This window comes from Cheilinus undulatus, linkage group 6 (assembly GCF_018320785.1).
Source record: "Cheilinus undulatus linkage group 6, ASM1832078v1, whole genome shotgun sequence".
NCBI classification, from domain to species: Eukaryota; Metazoa; Chordata; class Actinopteri; order Labriformes; family Labridae; genus Cheilinus; species Cheilinus undulatus.
In genome coordinates this window covers 54,617,099-54,639,488 of record NC_054870.1, presented here as the reverse complement: position 1 = coordinate 54,639,488, position 22,390 = coordinate 54,617,099, and the positions used below count along the sequence as shown (strand labels likewise).

The window sequence follows — 22,390 nt, the reverse complement described above, 5'->3', positions numbered from 1 at the left end:
ATACGCTAGCTTTAGTATGGTTGCTTTTATATGGTAGCTTTAATACGGTAGCTTTAGTATGGTAGCTTTAATATGGTAGCTTTAATACGGTAGCTTTAATATGGTAGCTTTAATACAGTAGCTTTAGTATGGTAGGTTTAATACTGTAGCTTTAGTATGGTAGCTTTAGTATGGTAGCTTTAGTATGGTAGTTTTAGTATGGTAGCTTTAATCGGTGGCTTTAGTTTTGTAGCTTTAATAGGGTAGCTTTAGTATGGTAGCTTTTAGATGGTAGCTTTAGTATGGTAGCTTAGTATGGTAACTTTAGTATGGTAGCTTTAATATGGTAGCTTTAATAGGGTAGCTTTAGTATGGTAGCTTTAGTATGGTAGCTTTAATACTGTAGCTTAAGTATGGTAGCTTTAATAGGGTAGCTTTAGTATGGTAGCTTTAATACTGTAGCTTTAGTATGGTAGCTTTAATATGGTAGCTTTAGTATGGTAGCTTTAATATGGTAGCTTTAGTATGGTAGCTTTAAAACTGTAGCTTTAGTATGGTAGCTTTATTATGGTAGCTTTAGTATGGTAGCTTTAATATGGTAGCTTTAGTATGGTAGCTTAAATACTGTAGCTTTAGTATGGTAGCTTTAGTATGGTAGCTTTAATACTGTAGCTTTAGTATGGTAGCTTTAGTATGGTAGCTTTAGTATGGTAGCTTTGATACTGGCTTTAGTATGGTAGCTTTAATATGGTAGCTTTAGTATGGTAGCTTTAGTATGGTGGCTTTAAAACTGTGGCTTTAGTATGGTGGCTTTAGTATGGAAGCTTTAGTATGGTGGCTTTAATACAGTGGCTTTAATATGGTAGCTTTAGTATGGTAGCTTTAGTATGGTGGCTTTAATGCTGTGGCTTTAGTATGGTAGCTTTAATATGGTGGCTTTTATACAGTAGCTTTATATGGTTGCTTTAGTTTGGTTGATAAGTTTGGTAGCTTTAGTATGGTAGCTTTTATATTGTAGCTTTAGTATGGTGGCTTTAATACGCTAGCTTTAGTATGGTTGCTTATATGGTGGCTTTAATCACGGTGGCTTTAGTATGGTAGCTTTAATACTGTAGATCTCATATGGTAGCTTTAGTATGATGGCTTAAGTATGGTAGCTTTAATACGCTAGCTTTAGTATGGTTGCTTTTATATGGTAGCTTTAATACGGTAGCTTTAATATGGTAGCTTTAATACAGTAGCTTTAGTATGGTAGCTTTAATATAGTAGCTTTAGTATGGTGGCTTTAGTATGGTGGCTTTAATGCAGTAGTTTAGTATGGTGGCTTTAATCGGTGGCTTTAGTATGGTGGCTTTAATAGGTGGCTTTAGTATGGTGGCTTTTGGATGGTAGCTTTAGTATGGTAGCTAAGTATGGTGGCTTTAGTATGGTGGCTTTAATATGGTGGCTTTAGTATGGTGGCTTTAATGCTGTGGCTTTAGTATGGTGGCTTTAGTATGGTGGCTTTAATGCTGTAGCTTTAGTATGGTAGCTTTAGTATGGTGGCTTTAATGCAGCTTTAGTATGTTAGCTTTAATACAGTAGCTTTAGTATGGTAGCTTTAGTATGGTAGCTTTAATACTGTAGCTTTAGTATGGTAGCTTTAGTACGGTAGCTTTAATATGGTAGCTTTAATAATGTAGCTTTAGTATGGTAGCTTTAGTATGGTGGCTTTAATACAGAGCTTTAGTATAGTAGCTTTAATATGGTGGCTTTAGTATGGTAGCTTTAGTATGGTGGCTTAAATGCTGCAGCTTTAGTATGGTGGCTTTAATATGGTAGCTTTAATATGGTAGCTTTAGTATGGTGGCTTTAATATGGTGGCTTTAGTATGGTATGGCTTTAATGCTGTGGCTTTAGTATGGTAGCTTTAATGGTTATGGTAGCTTTAATTTAATGGTAGCTTTAGTATGGTGGCTTTAATACTGTGGCTTTAGTATGGTAGCTTTAATGGGTGGCTTTAGTATGGTAGCTTTAGTATGGTAGCTTTAATAGGGTAGCTTTAGTATGGTAGCTTTAGTATGGTAGCTTTAATACTGTAGCTTAAGTATGGTAGCTTTAATAGGGTAGCTTTAGTATGGTAGCTTTAATATGGTAGCTTTAGTATGGTAGCTTTAGTATGGTAGCTTTAATACAGAAGCTTTAGTATGGTAGCTTAAATACTGCAGCTTTAGTATGGTAGCTTTAGTATGGTAGCTTTAGTATGGTAGCTTTAGTATGGTAGCTTTAATACTGTAGCTTTAGTATAGTAGCTTTAATATGGTAGCTTTAGTATGGTAGCTTTAGTATGGTAGCTTAAATACTGCAGCTTTAGTATGGTAGCTTTAGTATGGTAGCTTTAATATGGTAGCTTTAGTATGGTAGCTTTAATATGGTAGCTTTAGTATGGTAGCTTTAATACTGTAGCTTTAGTATGGTAGCTTTAATATAGTAGCTTTAGTATGGTAGCTTTAATACTGTAGCTTAAGTATGGTAGCTTTAATAGGGTAGCTTTAGTATGGTAGCTTTAATACTGTAGCTTTAGTATGGTAGCTTTAATAGGGTAGCTTTAGTATGGTAGCTTTAGTATGGTAGCTTTAGTATGGTAGCTTTAATACTGTAGCTTTAGTATGGTAGCTTTAGTATGGTAGCTTTAATACAGAAGCTTTAGTATAGTAGCTTTAATATGGTAGCTTTAGTATGGTAGCTTTAGTATGGTAGCTTAAATACAGTAGCTTTAGTATGGTAGCTTTAATACAGTAGCTTTAGTATGGTAGCTTTAATACTGTAGCTTTAGTATGGTAGCTTTAGTGTGGTAGCTTTAGTATGGTATTTTTAGTATGGTAGCTTATATATGTTAGCTTTAGTATGGTAGCTTTAATAGGGTAGCTTTAGTATGGCAGCTTTAGTATGGTAGCTTTAGTATGGTAGCTTTTATATGGTAGCTTTAGTATGGTAGCTAAGTATGGTAGCTTTAGTATGGTAGCTTTTATATGGTAGCTTTAGTATGGTAGCTTTAATACGCTAGCTTTAGTATGGTTGCGTTTATATGGTAGCTTTAATACGGTAGCTTTAGTATGGTAGCTTTAATACTGTAGATCTCATATGGTAGCTTTAGTATGATGGCTTAAGTATGGTAGCTTTAATACGCTAGCTTTAGTATGGTTGCTTTTATATGGTAGCTTTAATACGGTAGCTTTAGTATGGTAGCTTTAATATGGTAGCTTTAATACGGTAGCTTTAATATGGTAGCTTTAATACAGTAGCTTTAGTATGGTAGGTTTAATACTGTAGCTTTAGTATGGTAGCTTTAGTATGGTAGCTTTAGTATGGTAGTTTTAGTATGGTAGCTTTAATACGGTAGCTTTAGTATGGTAGCTTTAATAGGGTAGCTTTAGTATGGTAGCTTTTAGATGGTAGCTTTAGTATGGTAGCTTAGTATGGTAACTTTAGTATGGTAGCTTTAATATGGTAGCTTTAATAGGGTAGCTTTAGTATGGTAGCTTTAGTATGGTAGCTTTAATACTGTAGCTTAAGTATGGTAGCTTTAATAGGGTAGCTTTAGTATGGTAGCTTTAATACTGTAGCTTTAGTATGGTAGCTTTAATATGGTAGCTTTAGTATGGTAGCTTTAAAACTGTAGCTTTAGTATGGTAGCTTTATTATGGTAGCTTTAGTATGGTAGCTTTAATATGGTAGCTTTAGTATGGTAGCTTAAATACTGTAGCTTTCATATGGTAGCTTTAGTATGGTAGCTTTAATACTGTAGCTTTAGTATGATAGCTTTAGTATGGTAGCTTTAGTATGGTAGCTTTGATACTGTAGCTTTAGTATGGTAGCTTTAATATGGTAGCTTTAGTATGGTAGCTTTAGTATGGTAGCTTTAAAACTGTAGCTTTAGTATGGTAGCTTTAGTATGGAAGCTTTAGTATGGTAGCTTTAATACAGTAGCTTTAATATGGTAGCTTTAGTATGGTAGCTTTAGTATGGTAGCTTTAATACTGTAGCTTTAGTATGGTAGCTTTAATAAGGTAGCTTTAGTATGGTGTAGCTTTAATACTGTATCTTAATTATGGTAGCTTTAAGGTAGCTTTAGTATGGTAGCTTTAGTATGGTAGCTTTAATACTGTAGCTTTAGTATGGTAGCTTTAGTATGGTAGCTTTAATACAGAAGCTTTAGTATAGTAGCTTTAATATGGTAGCTTTAGTATGGTAGCTTTAGTATGGTAGCTTAAATACAGTAGCTTTAGTATGGTAGCTTTAATACAGTAGCTTTAGTATGGTAGCTTTAATACTGTAGCTTTAGTATGGTAGCTTTAGTGTGGTAGCTTTAGTATGGTATTTTTAGTATGGTAGCTTATATATGTTAGCTTTAGTATGGTAGCTTTAATAGGGTAGCTTTAGTATGGCAGCTTTAGTATGGTAGCTTTAGTATGGTAGCTTTTATATGGTAGCTTTAGTATGGTAGCTAAGTATGGTAGCTTTAGTATGGTAGCTTTTATATGGTAGCTTTAGTATGGTAGCTTTAATACGCTAGCTTTAGTATGGTTGCGTTTATATGGTAGCTTTAATACGGTAGCTTTAGTATGGTAGCTTTAATACTGTAGATCTCATATGGTAGCTTTAGTATGATGGCTTAAGTATGGTAGCTTTAATACGCTAGCTTTAGTATGGTTGCTTTTATATGGTAGCTTTAATACGGTAGCTTTAGTATGGTAGCTTTAATATGGTAGCTTTAATACGGTAGCTTTAATATGGTAGCTTTAATACAGTAGCTTTAGTATGGTAGGTTTAATACTGTAGCTTTAGTATGGTAGCTTTAGTATGGTAGCTTTAGTATGGTAGTTTTAGTATGGTAGCTTTAATACGGTAGCTTTAGTATGGTAGCTTTAATAGGGTAGCTTTAGTATGGTAGCTTTTAGATGGTAGCTTTAGTATGGTAGCTTAGTATGGTAACTTTAGTATGGTAGCTTTAATATGGTAGCTTTAATAGGGTAGCTTTAGTATGGTAGCTTTAGTATGGTAGCTTTAATACTGTAGCTTAAGTATGGTAGCTTTAATAGGGTAGCTTTAGTATGGTAGCTTTAATACTGTAGCTTTAGTATGGTAGCTTTAATATGGTAGCTTTAGTATGGTAGCTTTAATATGGTAGCTTTAGTATGGTAGCTTTAAAACTGTAGCTTTAGTATGGTAGCTTTATTATGGTAGCTTTAGTATGGTAGCTTTAATATGGTAGCTTTAGTATGGTAGCTTAAATACTGTAGCTTTAGTATGGTAGCTTTAGTATGGTAGCTTTAATACTGTAGCTTTAGTATGATAGCTTTAGTATGGTAGCTTTAGTATGGTAGCTTTGATACTGTAGCTTTAGTATGGTAGCTTTAATATGGTAGCTTTAGTATGGTAGCTTTAGTATGGTAGCTTTAAAACTGTAGCTTTAGTATGGTAGCTTTAGTATGGAAGCTTTAGTATGGTAGCTTTAATACAGTAGCTTTAATATGGTAGCTTTAGTATGGTAGCTTTAGTATGGTAGCTTTAATACTGTAGCTTTAGTATGGTAGCTTTAATATGGTAGCTTTTATACAGTAGCTTTTATATGGTAGCTTTAGTATGGTAGCTAAGTATGGTAGCTTTAGTATGGTAGCTTTTATATGGTAGCTTTAGTATGGTAGCTTTAATACGCTAGCTTTAGTATGGTTGCGTTTATATGGTAGCTTTAATACGGTAGCTTTAGTATGGTAGCTTTAATACTGTAGATCTCATATGGTAGCTTTAGTATGATGGCTTAAGTATGGTAGCTTTAATACGCTAGCTTTAGTATGGTTGCTTTTATATGGTAGCTTTAATACGGTAGCTTTAATATGGTAGCTTTAATACAGTAGCTTTAGTATGGTAGCTTTAATATAGTAGCTTTAGTATGGTAGCTTTAGTATGGTAGCTTTAATACAGTAGTTTTAGTATGGTAGCTTTAATACGGTAGCTTTAGTATGGTAGCTTTAATAGGGTAGCTTTAGTATGGTAGCTTTTAGATGGTAGCTTTAGTATGGTAGCTAAGTATGGTAGCTTTAGTATGGTAGCTTTTATATGGTAGCTTTTATATGGTAGCTTTAGTATGGTAGCTAAGTATGGTAGCTTTAATATGGTAGCTTTTATATGGTAGCTTTAGTATGGTAGCTTTAGTATGGTAACTTTAATATGGTAACTTTAATACGGTAGCTTTAATATGGTAGTTTTAATACAGAAGCTTTAGTATGGTAGCTTTAATACAGTAGCTTTAGTATGGTAGCTTTAATACTGTAGATCTCATATGGTAGCTTTAATACAGTAGCTTTAGTATGGTAGCTTTAATACAGTAGCTTTAGTATGGTAGCTTTAATACAGTAGCTTTAGTATGGTAGCTTTAATACAGTAGCTTTAGTATAGTAGCTTTAATACGGTAGCTTTAATATGGTAGCTTTAGTATGGTAGCTTTTATATGGTAGCTTTAATACTGTAGATCTCGTATGGTAGCTTTAGTATGATGGCTTAAGTATGGGAGCTTTAATACGGTAGCTTTAGTATGGTAGCTTTAGTATGGTAGTTTTAGTATGGTAGCTTTAATACGGTAGCTTTAGTATGGTAGCTTTAATAGGGTAGCTTTAGTATGGTAGCTTTTAGATGGTAGCTTTAGTATGGTAGCTAAGTATGGTAGCTTTAGTATGGTAGCTTTTATATGGTAGCTTTTATATGGTAGCTTTAGTATGGTAGCTAAGTATGGTAGCTTTAATATGGTAGCTTTTATATGGTAGCTTTAGTATGGTAGCTTTAGTATGGTAACTTTAATATGGTAACTTTAATACGGTAGCTTTAATATGGTAGTTTTAATACAGAAGCTTTAGTATGGTAGCTTTAATACAGTAGCTTTAGTATGGTAGCTTTAATACAGTAGCTTTAGTATGGTAGCTTTAATACAGTAGCTTTAGTATGGTAGCTTTAATACAGTAGCTTTAGTATAGTAGCTTTAATACGGTAGCTTTAATATGGTAGCTTTAGTATGGTAGCTTTTATATGGTAGCTTTAATACAGTAGATCTCGTATGGTAGCTTTAGTATGATGGCTTAAGTATGGGAGCTTTAATACGGTAGCTTTAGTATGGTAGCTTTTATATGGTAGCTTTAATATGGTAGCTTTAGTATGGTAGCTTTAGTATGGTAGCTTTTATATGGTAGCTTTAGTATGGTAGCTTTAGTTTGGTAGCTTTAGTATGGTAGCTTTAGTTTGGTAGCTTTAGTTTGGTAGCTTTTATACAGTAGCTTAAGTATGGTAGCTTTAGTTTGGTAGCTTTAGTTTGGTAGCTTTAGTATGGTAGCTTTAATATGGTAGCTTTAATAGGGTAGCTTTAATATAGTAGCTTTAGTATGGTAGCTTTAGTATGGTAGCTTTAATACAGTAGCTTTAGTATGGTAGCTTTAATAGGGTAGGTTTAATACTGTTATTAATATTGTCGCTTTAATAGGGTAGCTTTAGTATGGTAGCTTTTATACAGTAGCTTTAGTATGGTAGCTTTAATACAGTAGCTTTAGTATGGTAGCTTTAGTATGGTAGCTTTAATACAGTAGCTTTAGTATGGTAGCTTTAGTAAGGTAGCTTTAATACAGTAGCTTTAGTATGGTAGCTTTAATACAGTAGCTTTAGTATGGTAGCTTTAGTATGGTAGCTTTAATACAGTAGCTTTAGTATGGTAGCTTTAGTATGGTAGCTTTAATATTGTAGCTTTAGTATGGTAGCTTTAGTATGTTAGCTTTAATACAGTAGCTTTAGTATGGTAGCTTTAGTATGGTAGCTTTTATACAGTAGCTTTAGTATGGTAGCTTTTATACGGTAGCTTTAATAGGGTAGCTTTAGTATGGTAGCTTTAATACAGTAGCTTTAATATGGTAGCTTTAATACAGTAGCTTTAGTATGGTAGCTTTAGTATGGTAGCTTTTATACAGTAGCTTTAGTATGGTAGCTTTTATACAGAAGCTTTAGTATGGTAGCTTTAGTATGGTAGCTTTAGTATGGTAGCTTTTATACAGTAGCTTTAATATGGTAGCTTTAGTTTGGTAACTTTTATACTGTAGCTTTAGTATGGTAGCTTTAGTATGGTAGCTTTTATACAGTAGCTTAGTATGGTAGCTTTTATACAGTAGCTTTAATATGGTAGCTTTAGTTTGGTAGCTTTTATACAGTAGCTTTAATATGGTAGCTTTAGTTTAGTAGCTTTAGTTTGGTAGCTTTTATACAGTAGCTTTAATATGGTAGCTTTAGTTTGGTAGCTTTTATACAGCAGCTTTAATATGGTAGCTTTAGTTTGGTAGCTTTTATACAGTAGCTTTAATATGGTAGCTTTAGTTTGGTAGCTTTAGTTTGGTAGCTTTTATACAGTAGTTTTAATATGGTAGCTTTAGTATGGTAGCTTTAGTTTGGTAGCTTTTATACAGTAGCTTTAATATGGTAGCTTTATTTTGTTAGCTTTTATACAGTAGCTTTAGTATGGTAGCTTTTATACAGTAGCTTTAATACGGTAGCTTTAGTTTGGTAGCTTTTATACAGTAGCTTTAATATGGTAGCTTTGGTTTGGTAGCTTTTATACAGTAGCTTTAGTATGGTAGCTTTAGTTTGGTAGCTTTTATACAGTAGCTTTAGTTTGGTAGCTTTTATACAGTAGCTTTAGTATGGTAGCTTTAGTTTGGTAGCTTTTATACAGTAGCTTTAGTTTGGTAGCTTTAATACAGTAGCTTTAGTATGGTAGCTTTAGTATGGTAGCTTTTATACAGTAGCTTTAGTTTGGTAGCTTTTATACAGTAGCTTTAATATGGTAGCTTTAGTTTGGTAGCTTTTATACAGTAGCTTTAGTTTGGTAGCTTTAATACAGTAGCTTTAGTTTGGTAGCGTTTATACAGTAGCTTTAGTATGGTAGCTTTTATACAGTAGCTTTAATATGGTAGCTTTAGTTTGGTAGCTTTTATACAGTAGCTTTAGTATGGTAGCTTTTATACAGTAGCTTTAATATGGTAGCTTTAGTTTGGTAGCTTTTATACAGTAGCTTTAATATGGTAGCTTTAGTTTGGTAGCTTTTATACAGTAGCTTTAGTATGGTAGCTTTAGTTTGGTAGCTTTTATAGAGTAGCTTTAGTATGGTAGCTTTTATACAGTAGCTTTAGTATGGTAGCTTTAATACAGTAGCTTTTATACAGTAGCTTTAGTATGGTAGCTTTAGTTTGGTAGCTTTTATACAGTAGCTTTAGTATGGTAGCTTTTATACAGTAGCTTTAGTATGGTAGCTTTAATAGGGTAGCTTTAATACAGTAGCTTTAGTATGGTAGCTTTTATACAGTAGCTTTAGTATGGTAGCTTTAATAGGGTAGCTTTAATACAGTAGCTTTAGTATGGTAGCTTTTATACAGTAGCTTTAGTATGGTAGCTTTAATAGGCAGGCTTTAATACAGTAGCTTTAGTATGGTAGCTTTTATACAGTAGCTTTAGTATGGTAGCTTTAATAGGGTAGCTTTAATACAGTAGCTTTAGTATGGTAGCTTTTATACAGTAGCTTTAGTATGGTAGCTTTAATAGGGTAGCTTTAATACAGTAGCTTTAGTATGGTAGCTTTAATACAGTAGCTTTAGTTTGGTAGCTTTAATACTGTAGCTTTAGTACGGTAGCTTTAACAGGGTAGCTTTTATACAGTAGCTTTAGTATGGTAGCTTTTATACAGTAGCTTTAGTATGGTAGCTTTAGTTTGGTAGCTTTAATACAGTAGCTTTAGTATGGTAGCTTTTATACAGTAGCTTTAGTATGGTAGCTTTTATACAGTAGCTTTAGTTTGGTAGCTTTAATAGGGTAGCTTTAATACAGTAGCTTTAGTATGGTAGCTTTAATAGGGTAGCTTTTATACAGTAGCTTTAGTTTGGTAGCTTTTATACAGTAGCTTTAGTATGGTAGCTTTTATACAGTAGCTTTAGTATGGTAGCTTTAATAGGGTAGCTTTAATACAGTAGCTTTAGTATGGTAGCTTTTATACAGTAGCTTTAGTATGGTAGCTTTTATACAGTAGCTTTAGTATGGTAGCTTTTATACAGTAGCTTTATATTGGTAGCTTAAATAGGGTAGCTTTTATACAGTAGCTTTAGTTTGGTAGCTTTAATAGGGTAGCTTTAATACTGTAGCTTTAGTATGGTAGCTTTAGTTTGGTAGCTTTTATAGGGTAGCTTTAATACTGTTATTAATATTGTAGCTTTAATAGGGTAGCTTTAATACAGTAGCTTTAGTTTGGTACCTTTAATAGGGTAGCTTTAATACTGTAGCTTTAGTATGGTAGCTTTAGTATGGTAGCTTTTATAGGGTAGCTTTAATACTGTTATTAATATTGTAGCTTTAATAGGGTAGCTTTGTAGCATGTAGTCAAAGTCAGCAGCATGTCTGCAGTGTGTTCATATTCTAACATCGATGAAGATAAAAAACATCTGATGAAGACTGAATCAAACTTTTAAAACAGAAAGAATACAGACAGGAACATCAGGACAGGTGTGCACAGCAGGAAGGCCCTGATATCAAACTTTCATTTTCACCAGGTGATGACATGAGGGGTGAGGGGTCGTCTTCAATATGTGAGCATGAACTGTGGCGACGGTTAGAGTCCTGCTGTTGTAGAGGATCAGCGGTTTTCTCAGAGTCTGTGAGCATCCTCTGCTTTCTGCTGAGCTGCAGCTGTGGTGCTTTCTGATTGGACAGGAGCTGTATGCACGCACCAGCCACTGATTGGAGGAGAGCTGTGACAGGATGGCTGTCTATTGGCTAATAACTGACATTTTAAAAGTTAAAACTATAGGAGGGAAGCTCTTGTTCTAATCCTTATTCCTGTTTCTTCATGTAGGGAGTCACTTCAGCTGTATCGTATTTTTAAAGGTATCTGATTTCTAAGACGGTCCTGTTTGTTGTGTTTGTTGGTAACTGCAGCAGTCATGGAGGAGAGGTCAACTTTTATGTTGCTTTTAGGATCAGGGAGGCTGGGGGGAACAAAACATGACATAAGACAGCAGAAGTTTATCAGTTTCTAACTGGACACTCAGAAATAATAAAGACCAGGGCTGAACGACTGGAAAATAATCTAACTGTGATTTTTTTTCCCACAATATTGCAATTGTGATTTGATATGCGATTATTCCTTAAGCTTCTTATTCCTAAACAAGGACTGAACAATTCTTTTAAAAAGTCATATTCTGATGATTTAGACTCAATTTGCAAATTGGATATGAATTGTTGCATTGAAGGGTTTTTTGTCATTCTTATATTCAATAAGAAAAAAGTACAAAAATGAAGAGGATAGGATTTTTTGCACACTATTCTAAAAAGATGGCACCAGAATGATTGCATGATATGTTATGCATAACATCTCTGCTGCAAAAAAGTTTAAAACTGGTATTTTGACTTAAATTTCAGGTCAAAGAAATATTGCACCTTCTGCGATTTGAAAATTGCAGCAGGTCATATTGTGATTTAATCTCATTTGCGATTAATTGCCCAGCCCTAATATAGAACATTTAAACATCACAAATACATCTCATGGAAGAAGATATACACATGGAGCACAGCACACTCAACAACAGCATGTTAGCCTCTCTACAAGAGGGAACTTATGTCAAAAGTTAAATATGACTGCAAAATGCAAGGTTAGGGTTAGGGTTTCACTACGGATCTCCAAAAGTATAAAATTGTCTTGATATAAAAACATAAGTCCTCCCTTCTCTGCTTTCTACTCATTGAAACAAACTGAGTAGATGATTTTAAGCACAGTTCTGGTGTTACTAAGCACATGAGGGTAGCTGCACAGACTCCAGGTAATGAGGTGGACTGTCTCAGGTCTTCGGTGTTCTAGTCTCTCAGCCTCATGTTTATGATGGGATTAGTTTTTAACACGCTGTACCTTCTGGTGACCGAAGCTTCAGCCATAAGGCCTAGACTAAAGCATCAGTGTAAGGTCAGCCTGATCTCAGACGTCTGCAGGGATGTGCTGACTCAGCTCATCTACAGTCTCTGAAAAGTCCATCATCGAACTATTACGGCTCTAATTATGAAGTTATCGGCTCACTGCGAGTGTCCACAGTGGAGCCATCAAACAACCGGTCTGACCTTCAGAGGTGTGATTTCTCTTCCTTTACTCTGAAAGTGAACTCACCTGGTCTGAGCCCCGCGTCTCCTTTTGGAGGACAGTCACTGTTAATCTCCCGGACGTCTTTCCTCAGCACCGTGGAACTGCAGAACAGAGGACAGACTGATAAATACTCACAGGAAGCCTTACTATGTGCTGGCAGGAGGAATAAACGCTCCCAGCAGCAGAAACATCCTGTAAAAATGGCGAGCAGACATGAGTGAAGAGCCTCAGCATCTCTGCAGCAGCTGGCCAGAGTAAGAGCCTTGGCAGATAGATGCATGAGCGGAGCTGGTACAACGAGAGCAGTCAGAGGTTTGGCCAGGGGGACACAGAGACGATTTGCTGCGGCGTCTGCAGACAGCCGAGCCCGTCCAATCGCTGCATTCGTCACAGAGTAAATTAAAAAAGACGGAGACACCTGCTGTTTGTGAAGTCTCCTCTAGATCAGCCCGTCTTTGTTTTATCAGATTATTTTGAGATGATCGTACAGATGTGCAGAGATGATTTCACTGACACTCTTCAGATATCAGAGCTGTTCCAGAAGCTTCTGTGTTGAATGTGTGCTGCTGAGATGACAGCGTGGAGAATCCCTGTGAGGATGGGTGATATTCTGCCGACATGCCTCTTTCAGGTACAGATCAAGCTTTAGCCACACTGAGCTAATGCTAATGCTAACATACACAGCACCTAAAGGGGGCTTGTAGCAGGTCAAATATTCATCATATTAACTATTTATAATGACTGTGATAGTTCCAAACATTTGTCTCATTCATAAGGAGCTTTGCATTGACTGTTAAAGGCTGAATGAAGGCGTGTAAAGGCACAGGAGGCAGATCTGTGTGCTCTAGGGCTGTGTTGTAATAAAGACCATCTTAAAGAATAGGAAATTCATAACCAGCTGGTGAGACTTTGTTGTTCCTCCTCGTTACAGTGACGTTCTGTTTGACTGGAGCTTTTTCAAATGCTCTGATTGGTCCGCTGGACGATGTGCTTTTAGCGGCACAGCTGCTGAATAATGTCAGTGCTACTGTTGTTGTCTTTGTCCACTGTTGTATTTTACTGGGAAACAAACTGTTCCTAAACAGGACGCTGTTATCTGGGAATATTCAGGCTGTTGTGTGGTTGCGTGGTTGTCCCGGACAGTGTGACAGTGAGTTGTTCTCTGGTTTCTATGTGAGCTTCGTTCCACATGTATTTGTTCTGTACACGTCTGTACCGTACCAAATCAGTACGGTACGAATACACGTACCTTTACACCCCTAATGTGCACACATTTCTGGATTGGGATTGATAAAATGAACGCTGCATGAAGATCTGAAATCTGAATTATTTCTGGTGCACACACTATATTAATTTAGATTCTATGCACTATTTTATAAATGAGAGTCCTGGTCCTTGTAAGTTTTCCTTTACATGCAAACCTGCAGATTTAGAAAATAAACGCTGAATGCTGCTGGGAAGAAACCAGAAAAACCAGGATCAGGTTTATGTCATTATCAGCTCTGAATCAGTCAGAATTTCAGGACAATATAACAAAGTTAAAACCTTTTTTAATTGCCAATAAGCTGCTCAGTGATTGGGTGTTTTCTGTGGCTGACTTCAGCTCTAGATGTCGCTCTAATGTTTTGCTGACTTTACTTTGATGTTGTAGAGAAAACCTGTTTTTTACCCAAGTCCTCCAGGTGTGGTAAATGGACCTTTAAAGATAGATATAAATAATCTGACGATATATTTAAGACATTCATCGGGCTGTTAAACTTATTTTAGTGTTGTTTTTATTCAATCACTGCTTTTCAGCCCACTGAGAAAGAAAAAAGCAGCAGCCTCTGTTTCCATTGTTACCATGGTAACCAGATCTGGCTAGAAGAGAGCAAGCACTTCCTGAAAACTCCCGTCTGGCCGCTGGACGTGACCTTGCTTTCTACTGCCATTGTTTTTGAAAAGGCACACTGAGCGGTTATCAGTAACAACACCAAACTCTCCGGAGGAAAGCCAACACGCTGCCCCCGCCACTGAGCCACAGAGGTCACATGACTCCTGGACGTGACCCCTCTTCAACAAACAAATCACGGAGAGCTGCACGTTAGAAAAACTCTGTCAGAACAGAGGAAAAGAGGCTGACACGGATGATAGAAGCTACAATAATAAACAGAGAGAAGTGGAGCATGTGGGGTGAGAAAGAGCGGGAAAGGAGGACAAATGGTCGCCACTAGAGAGCTGCAGAATCAGAACAGCTGTGGTCCTTCATCTGTGTGCAAACACCACATCTCAGCTAGGGTAGTGACAACAGCAGATTTAAAACTTTGATGTGATTCTAGCTAAAATCAGACTATACAGCCAGCTGAATGAAAACTAACCTCCATGCACCAAACACGGACTGGATCCTTGTTGTTAACATCAAAGATGCAGGAAAACTACTGAAGCTGTCCAAACCCTGACACAACCTTCTGATCGTCCTGGATCATCCCAAAACTAACGATCAGGAGTAACTATAAGATGCTGAAGCCCGCCTCTTCTACCTTTCCAGGGTTAGAGAGGTGTGCACAGTAAGAGTACCTCCAAAGGTTGATAGTACGTCTTTAGTTCCTCTTTCCTGGTATTTTTAACCACGGATGATGCCTAAGGACACCTGAATCAATACTTGTGAGACGCACACACCTTCAGAGATGCTGGGTGAATAAAAACTCTCTGGGTTTCATTAATGAAGTAGAGAGATGTTTCAGAAATGCTGATAGAATTGTCCTCATCCTTAAAGATCAGGCAGGAAAGACAAACGCTCTTTTCAGGTCCTGACACACCAGACACCATTTAAATATTTATTTTTGGAAGCTGGAGCAGGTAGTTTTAACCCCATTTAGGCCCAAGTCTAGCTCAGTCTATAGAGCAGGCGCCCATATTCAGAGGCTCATCACCGTAGGAGTGAAATCCTGGTCTTGGTCTTGTTCGGTGCATGTCGTCCCCCATTCTCTCTTTAGCTGTCTGATCCAATCACAACAAAAACGCACCAAAAAAATGTTTAAAAAACCCACAGAGAGGAGAAAAGCCTGATCTCTTTAAAACTACAGTTTGACATCTCCAGAAGTTTCTAGAGTAAAAAGAGACTAGAGATCAGACTGATGCTTCCTGAAAAACAACAGGGGTTTACTTTAAAGTGTTTTCTTTAGATTTCAAGCAGCCCTGCAGTTCTCCAGACTCCCCTCATAAGAGCCAACACGCCTGAACAGTAATATACTCTCCTACAATCTTACAGCAATGCCACCAATGACATTCAACAAACCTTCCTTAAATATCATGAAATTACCAATTATAATGAATGAACTTTAAACTAGGGCTGCTACGATTCGTCGACTATAAAAATTTGTCGACGCGGGAATTCAAGCGTCGACGCGTCGTATTATTGATTTTTATATGGGTAAAATCTAGTACCGGCCGGTAAGGACTCATCTGTACTTGTAGTTCACTACAGGAAGTGGTGGGGGCAGTATTGCTCCCACTGTTTACATTATTCACAGAAACTAAGAAGAAGAAGTTAAGCATGGTGGAAAGCACGGAGAACACACCAAAAAGCCGACCCAGAGCTTCTAAGGTTTGGGAACATTTTACAGAGAACAAATTGGCGAAACAAGTCAACTGCAAACTGTGTGGAGTCAAACTCTCGTACCATGGCAGCACTACGGCAAGGCACGAACACCTGAAAACGTAAACACACTGTAGCTGCCGCGTCTTCAAATACCGCGAGTGGGCAAGTTTGCAAGTTGCGTGAATATCTTTTAGATCTTTTGCATTTAGTTACTGAGCCCTCTGTGCTTCAGGCACGAGGATTAATTCCAGTAGCCTACTTATAACGTTGGTGCCGTACGTTAATCAGTCGGAAAACCATCTTTGATATTTGTTAGGGTAGAGGTTTTTTCAGTAACGCTCTTTAGTGTGCAATTTACTTTAGTTATCAGTTCAATACTTTTACATTAGAGGAAAAACAAACCTTGACGATGTAGCAACTTGACATGTCATGTCAATTTGCTAAACCATGAAGTTTTCACAGGTGTGCATGCATAAGAAGGCAAGGTAAAACGGGGATCCAAAATAGTATGCCAAATAGCCACGATTAGTCGACCAATCGCAAAAATAATCGGCTGATTAGTCGACATAAAAAATAATCTTTTGTTGCAGCCCTAGTTTAAACCATGAGAAAGTTACATAAAGGTACAAAAGAAAGCATGAATATAAATAAGGTGCAAGAATGAATGCCAGTAGTTCCACTGAAGCCTTTGTCTAAGACTCCTGACGGGTCATTAAACACAACATTTAGTTATTAAAGTGACTCATGACTTAAAGAGAAATAATCTGATCATTTATCCTGCGTCAGTGCTGCTCTGTTATTTAAGAAAAGATAACCTGTTTCTGTGACATCTGATGTAGTGATCAATAATGAGAATAACAGCAGTGATTATCAGAGCAGCTTCACTCATTCATGTCTAACTAAGACTCACAATTTCCCATCCTTGAAGGAGCGGACCAACACGGTGTCCTTCTTCATCGTCACTTCTTCATGACAGTCTGGAGAGATGACCTGGAGAGAGGGAGAGAGAGAGAGAGAGAGAGAGAGAGAGAGAGAGAGGTCAGACCAAACCTTTAGCCTATTGGGTGTAATTTGCTGGATACATTGATAATATTTTTGATTTTATTCCAGGTCAGATGTTCTCCATAGAAGGTGCATACCCTTCACTTTAACAGTTTTCAGTGGAGCATGCTCACAGAAAGGTCCCATGCATCTTCTACATTTGGGAAAAGTTGAAACTGATCCCAGTTTATTGAGATTTAGTCATTAATAAATTGATCCACATTTTTTATTATATTGTCTAATTGTTATTAATTTAGGTTCATTGCAGATGACATCACACAGCAGGAATGTAGCAGGACTGTAGCAGGTATGTAGCAGGAGTGTAGCAGGAGTGTAGCAGGAGTGTAGCTGGAGTGTAGCAGGTATGTAGCAGGAGTGTAGCTGGGGTGTAGCTGGGGTGTAGCCGGACTGTAGAAGGAGTGTAGCCGGACTGTAGCAGGAGTGTAGCCGGACTGTAGCAGAAGTGTAGCAGGAGTGTAGCTGGGGTGTAGCTGGGGTGTAGCCGGACTGTAGCAGGAGTGTAGCTGGGGTGTAGCCGGACTGTAGCTGGAGTGTAGCCGGACTGTAGCAGGTATGTAGCAGGAGTGTAGCCGGAGTGTAGCAGGTATGTAGCAGGAGTGTAGCAGGAGTGTAGCTGGGGTGTAGCAGGTATGTAGCAGGAGTGTAGCAGGAGTGTAGCCGGAGTGTAGCAGGTATGTAGCAGGAGTGTAGCAGGAGTGTAGCTGGGGTGTAGCTGGGGTGTAGCCGGACTGTAGAAGGAGTGTAGCCGGACTGTAGCAGGAGTGTAGCCGGACTGTAGCAGAAGTGTAGCAGGAGTGTAGCTGGGGTGTAGCTGGGGTGTAGCCGGACTGTAGCAGGAGTGTAGCTGGGGTGTAGCAGGAGTGTAGCCGGAGTGTAGCAGGTATGTAGCAGGAGTGTAGCAGGAGTGTAGCTGGGGTGTAGCAGGTATGTAGCAGGAGTGTAGCTGGGGTGTAGCTGGGGTGTAGCCGGACTGAAGAAGGAGTGTAGCAGGAGTGTAGCTGGGGTGTAGCCGGACTGTAGCAGGAGTGTAGCTGGGGTGTATCTGGGGTGTAGCCGGACTGTAGCAGAAGTGTAGCAGGAGTGTAGCTGGGGTGTAGCTGGGGTGCAGCTGGGATGAAGCAGTTGTTTAGAAGGTATGTAGCAGGAGTGTAGCTGGCATGTAGCTGTGGTGTAGCAGTTGTTTAGCAGGTATGTAGTAGGAGTGTAGCTGGGGTGTAGCAGGAGTGTAGCAGAAGTGTAGCAGAAGTGTAGCAGGAGTGTAGCAGGAGTGTAGCTGGGGTGTAGCAGGAGTGTAGCAGAAGTGTAGCAGGTATGTAGCAGGAGTGTAGCTGGGGTGTAGCTGGGGTGTAGCCGGACTGTAGAAGGAGTGTAGCAGGAGTGTAGCTGGGGTGTATCTGGGGTGTAGCCGGACTGTAGCAGAAGTGTAGCAGGAGTGTAGCTGGGGTGTAGCTGGGGTGCAGCTGGGATGAAGCAGTTGTTTAGAAGGTATGTAGCAGGAGTGTAGCTGGCATGTAGCTGTGGTGTAGCAGTTGTTTAGCAGGTATGTAGTAGGAGTGTAGCTGGGGTGTAGCAGGAGTGTAGCAGAAGTGTAGCAGGAGTGTAGCAGGAGTGTAGCCGGACTGTAGCAGGAGTGTAGCAGAAGTGTAGCAGGAGTGTAGCAGGAGTGTAGCTGGGGTGTAGCAGGTATGTAGCAGGAGTGTAGCTGGGGTGTAGCTGGGGTGTAGCTGGGGTGTAGCCGGACTGTAGAAGGAGTGTAGCAGGAGTGTAGCTGGGGTGTAGCTGGGGTGCAGCTGGGATGTAGCAGTTGTTTAGAAGGAATGTAGCAGGAATGTAGCTGGCGTGTAGCTGTGGTGTAGCAGTTGTTTAGCAGGTATGTAGTAGGAGTGTAGCTGGGGTGTAGCAGGAGTGTAGCAGAAGTGTAGCAGGAGTGTAGCAGGAGTGTAGCTGGGGTGTAGCAGGAGTGTAGCAGAAGTGTAGCAGAAGTGTAGCAGGAGTGTAGCAGAAGTGTAGCAGAAGTGTAGCAGGAGTGTAGCAGGAGTGTAGTAGGAGTGTAGCTGAGGTGTAGCTCCTCTTGCCCTGCGACTGTGTGAGCTGCAGTCACAAGGCAGAGGAGCAGTTGGGTGTGTGACAGAGAGGGGGTCTGCAGGACTGAGTGATTTTGATACTGATCACCTGTAAACCAGGTGAAGCAGTGAAACTGTGGAGAAAAAAAAAAAACTTTTAAAGTGCAGGGATGTCACTCAATGAGGAAGAAGAAGACAACAGCCATCTTCATGTGAGCACTCAGAGCCTGAAGCAGAAAGAGTTAACAGAGAAAGTTCACCTCTCCTCCATGGCTCTGTGGAGCCTGCTGACTCTGAAGCAGCCTGGGTATGAACCTCCTGCTTCCTCTGTACTCCACTGCAGGGTGGATGTTTTTATTCCAGCACTGTCTATGACTCATGTTTGCTCTGTGATTCCTCTCTCTGACACATCTGCTGCGCTGCAAAAGTGTAAATGAAGCTCTAGCTCGCTCATGCAGACCTGATTCTTTGACTTTCACTGTAGCCTAGCTCTGCGTGGCAGCAGTTTGTTACAGTCATGCATCATCTGTTGCAGAGACGTTTCCCTGTGCTCTGCTCCACCCCTCTGCCATACGCTCCCACTGTAAACAATGACAGGCTGCTGTGGGCTGCACTTCTCTAAACCGTCACAAGGAGGCAGCACGGAGCTCAGACAACATGCAGCCAAGAACAACAAACCCTGGAGGTGGGGCCGTGCTGACTACACGTTTAAAGGGCCAGCTCGCCCCCACCCTCTGTCTCCCTACTCCCAGTTACACTCGTAACACTTACATAAACAAACACGGCCTGTCATCTGCTGGATGTGAGCTAACGGAGGATCCCAGAGGAGGGTAGGAGGAGGAGAGAGATTGAAATTAACCAGACTGCTGCTAACACTGCTGAGATACCGAACTAAGCCAATCATAACTCTTCTCATTGATTGGTGGAGCTGTGGAACTCCTCTCCAAAGGTTAATGAGAGTTTAGACTTAAACGACCATGTCTGTAGATGAGGACCACCCTCCATGACTATGATCAGCTCCATGTCTGTAGATGAGGACCACCCTCCATGACTATGATCAGCTCCATGTCTGTAGATGAGGACCACCCTCCATGACTATGATCAGCTCCATGTCTGTAGATGAGGACCACCCTCCATGACTATGATCAGCTCCATGTCTGTAGATGAGGACCACCCTCCATGACTATGATCAGCTCCATGTCTGTAGATGTACGGCTGAACAATTTGCATAAATGATGTAATTGTGATCAGTCAGGAACACTCGTCATACATTTGACCAATTTACTGCTGAGATTTGCAGAGTTTGGCAGAGAAGAATCTGCTCTACAGAAGCTCCCTGGGTTAGTCAGCAGCTGCTTCCACTTTTCAGGGAGTGCACAGCTAGAAACCCTCACACAGATACACACATTTATGACTACTAAACTGAAAACAGTGAAATTATTTCAGAAGCAATTAATTCATGGTAGCATGAACCTGAATGAAGTAAAGTCATACTGTATCAATCCCTGAAGGGAAATTCACAGTTTACACTATTGTTTAACATGCTACACACACATTGAGTGAGTGTTGGCCTTGCTGCTCTCACTGAAGTCTATGAAGGAGGAGGCTGGGGTGGAGGAGGTGGAGCTTTAGTCTATAGAGGAGGAGGCTGGGGTGGAGGAGGTGGAGCTTTAGTCTATAGAGGAGGAGGCTGGGGTGGAGGAGGTGGAGCTTTAGTCTATAGAGGAGGAGGCTGGGGTGGAGGAGGTGGAGCTTTAGTCTATAAAGGAGGAGGCTGGGGTGGAGGATGTGGAGCTTTAGTCTCTAAAGGAGGAGGCTGGGGTGGAGGAGGTGGAGCTTTGCCAGCAGCAGCATGGTCCAACAGCATTGATGCAAACAGGAATCAGTGAGAAGTATGTCATATTTGAACGGACCACTGTGTTGACACATGAATGTTTGCATAATGTGCATAAAATCTCTGCTGCTGAAAAAAAAGAATATTTTAAAATGGAAATATTGCAACTTCTGTGATTTGTAAATTGCAGCAGCCATATTGCAATTTAATCTAAATTGTGATTAATTGCCCAGCCCTAGCTCAGAGTAAAACTTCAGTGGTTAGGTGTGCTAGGTCCAAACATATAAACACTGGCTGCTGTTACCTGCTGATCTACCAATGGCTGGTGTTGGTTAATAAGGTTCATACTAAAGTTAAACCGATGCATTTGTGCATCCCTAACTGGACTTCTATGCTTTTGTTACAGTGGAATCACAGCAGACATTAGCATGGTTTGATCCTTCCTTGTATCACACTGAGTTTTAAATCTGTAGCGTGGCGACAGCCCTCATCCTCACGCTGCAGCACAGAGCAGAAAGAGAAGAGACGATGATCTCACCAGAGCAGGATACCACGTGGTCTTCTTCTTGTCCCCGGTGACGACCCCCTCCACACAGACCACTTTACCGAACAGGTCCTCGTTCTGCCGCTGATCGCTCTCCTCCTCCTCGCTGGAGGATGACGACAGCTCTTCTTCCTGACTGTAGAGGAAACGAGAGAACAGACAGATCAACAGGCTGCTGATGTGGATGCACACAACTGTCCTCATATTATTTAAAGGACTGTTTCAGATTTCAGATTTAAAGCCTTCATATGAGATCATTTATGATGTTTTTCAGAGCGATTTCAGTTTTATAGTCTCCAAATATAAGGGGGGGGGGGGGTTCAGTTAGCTTTGCACAAAAACAGCTGCTGGAAATGTCAATATGAAAAAAGCTTTAAAAAAAAATCACATCCACCTCACAAGACAAGTGCACAGGAGAGGAATGAAATCCATCAAAACTTGCAAGCAAACGTTTGCATTCTGTCCTAACCCATGCAGACCTGATAAACGTTGGCATGCTTCTACCTTTAACACTGGATGAACAGTCTGCATTTTGGGCCATCCAGATGTTTGTTGGCAACGCACTTAGAGATATGCATGTGCATGATTTCAGCTTCTCCTAGTCTTCTTAAAGTAGATGGAGCAAAAATGAGATTAACGACACACCGGCTACCCTCAGCAGAATTTCAGATGATTGACAAGAACGTCATGAGAACGATAATTATGTAGGGTTGAAGAACCTGAAAGAAGAACCAGTGATTTCTAGTTAAGGGTTTCAGCTTCTGTTTGTATCTGCTACAGAGGGTGAGTGATTAAGACTTTATCATTTAAACTTTTCAGTTGTGTTGTTTCACAGAAAACCCTCAGCTTTTAGGAGGCTGTTTCAGACAATATTTAGGTTTTAGGGGGAGTATTCTTAGGTGGCTATAAATCTAAATGGGTTAATTGCAAAAACAAATCTGTGCTAAATGTTGCTGACGTTCTTGTGCATTTTAGACAGTGTTCAGGAGTTTGTCTGAAAGCTTTGATACTGAAGAAGTGATGGAAGAGTTGCTTCACACATCTGTGTCTTAAGACAGAGACAGGTCTCAAACAAACTAGATAAACTCCCACCAAGGCCAAAGACCATATTCACGTGCAGTTCAGAATGAGACCTTCACTG

General features: G+C 39.5%; 1 protein-coding gene across 5 annotated transcripts in view; it reads right to left on the bottom strand.

The window, feature by feature from the left end:
• Window positions 1-22,390, bottom strand: part of arid4b (AT-rich interaction domain 4B) — a 116,133-nt gene that overhangs the window by 40,597 nt on the left and 53,146 nt on the right. For all 5 annotated transcript variants that reach the window (XM_041789208.1, XM_041789211.1, XM_041789213.1 and 2 more), the window contains exons 8-10: window positions 21,244-21,385; window positions 16,657-16,736; window positions 12,191-12,267 (exon numbers count right to left, since the gene is read on the bottom strand). In XM_041789208.1, coding sequence (XP_041645142.1) covers window positions 12,191-12,267; window positions 16,657-16,736; window positions 21,244-21,385 — 299 coding nt within the window. The remainder of the gene's footprint in view (window positions 1-12,190; window positions 12,268-16,656; window positions 16,737-21,243; window positions 21,386-22,390) is intronic.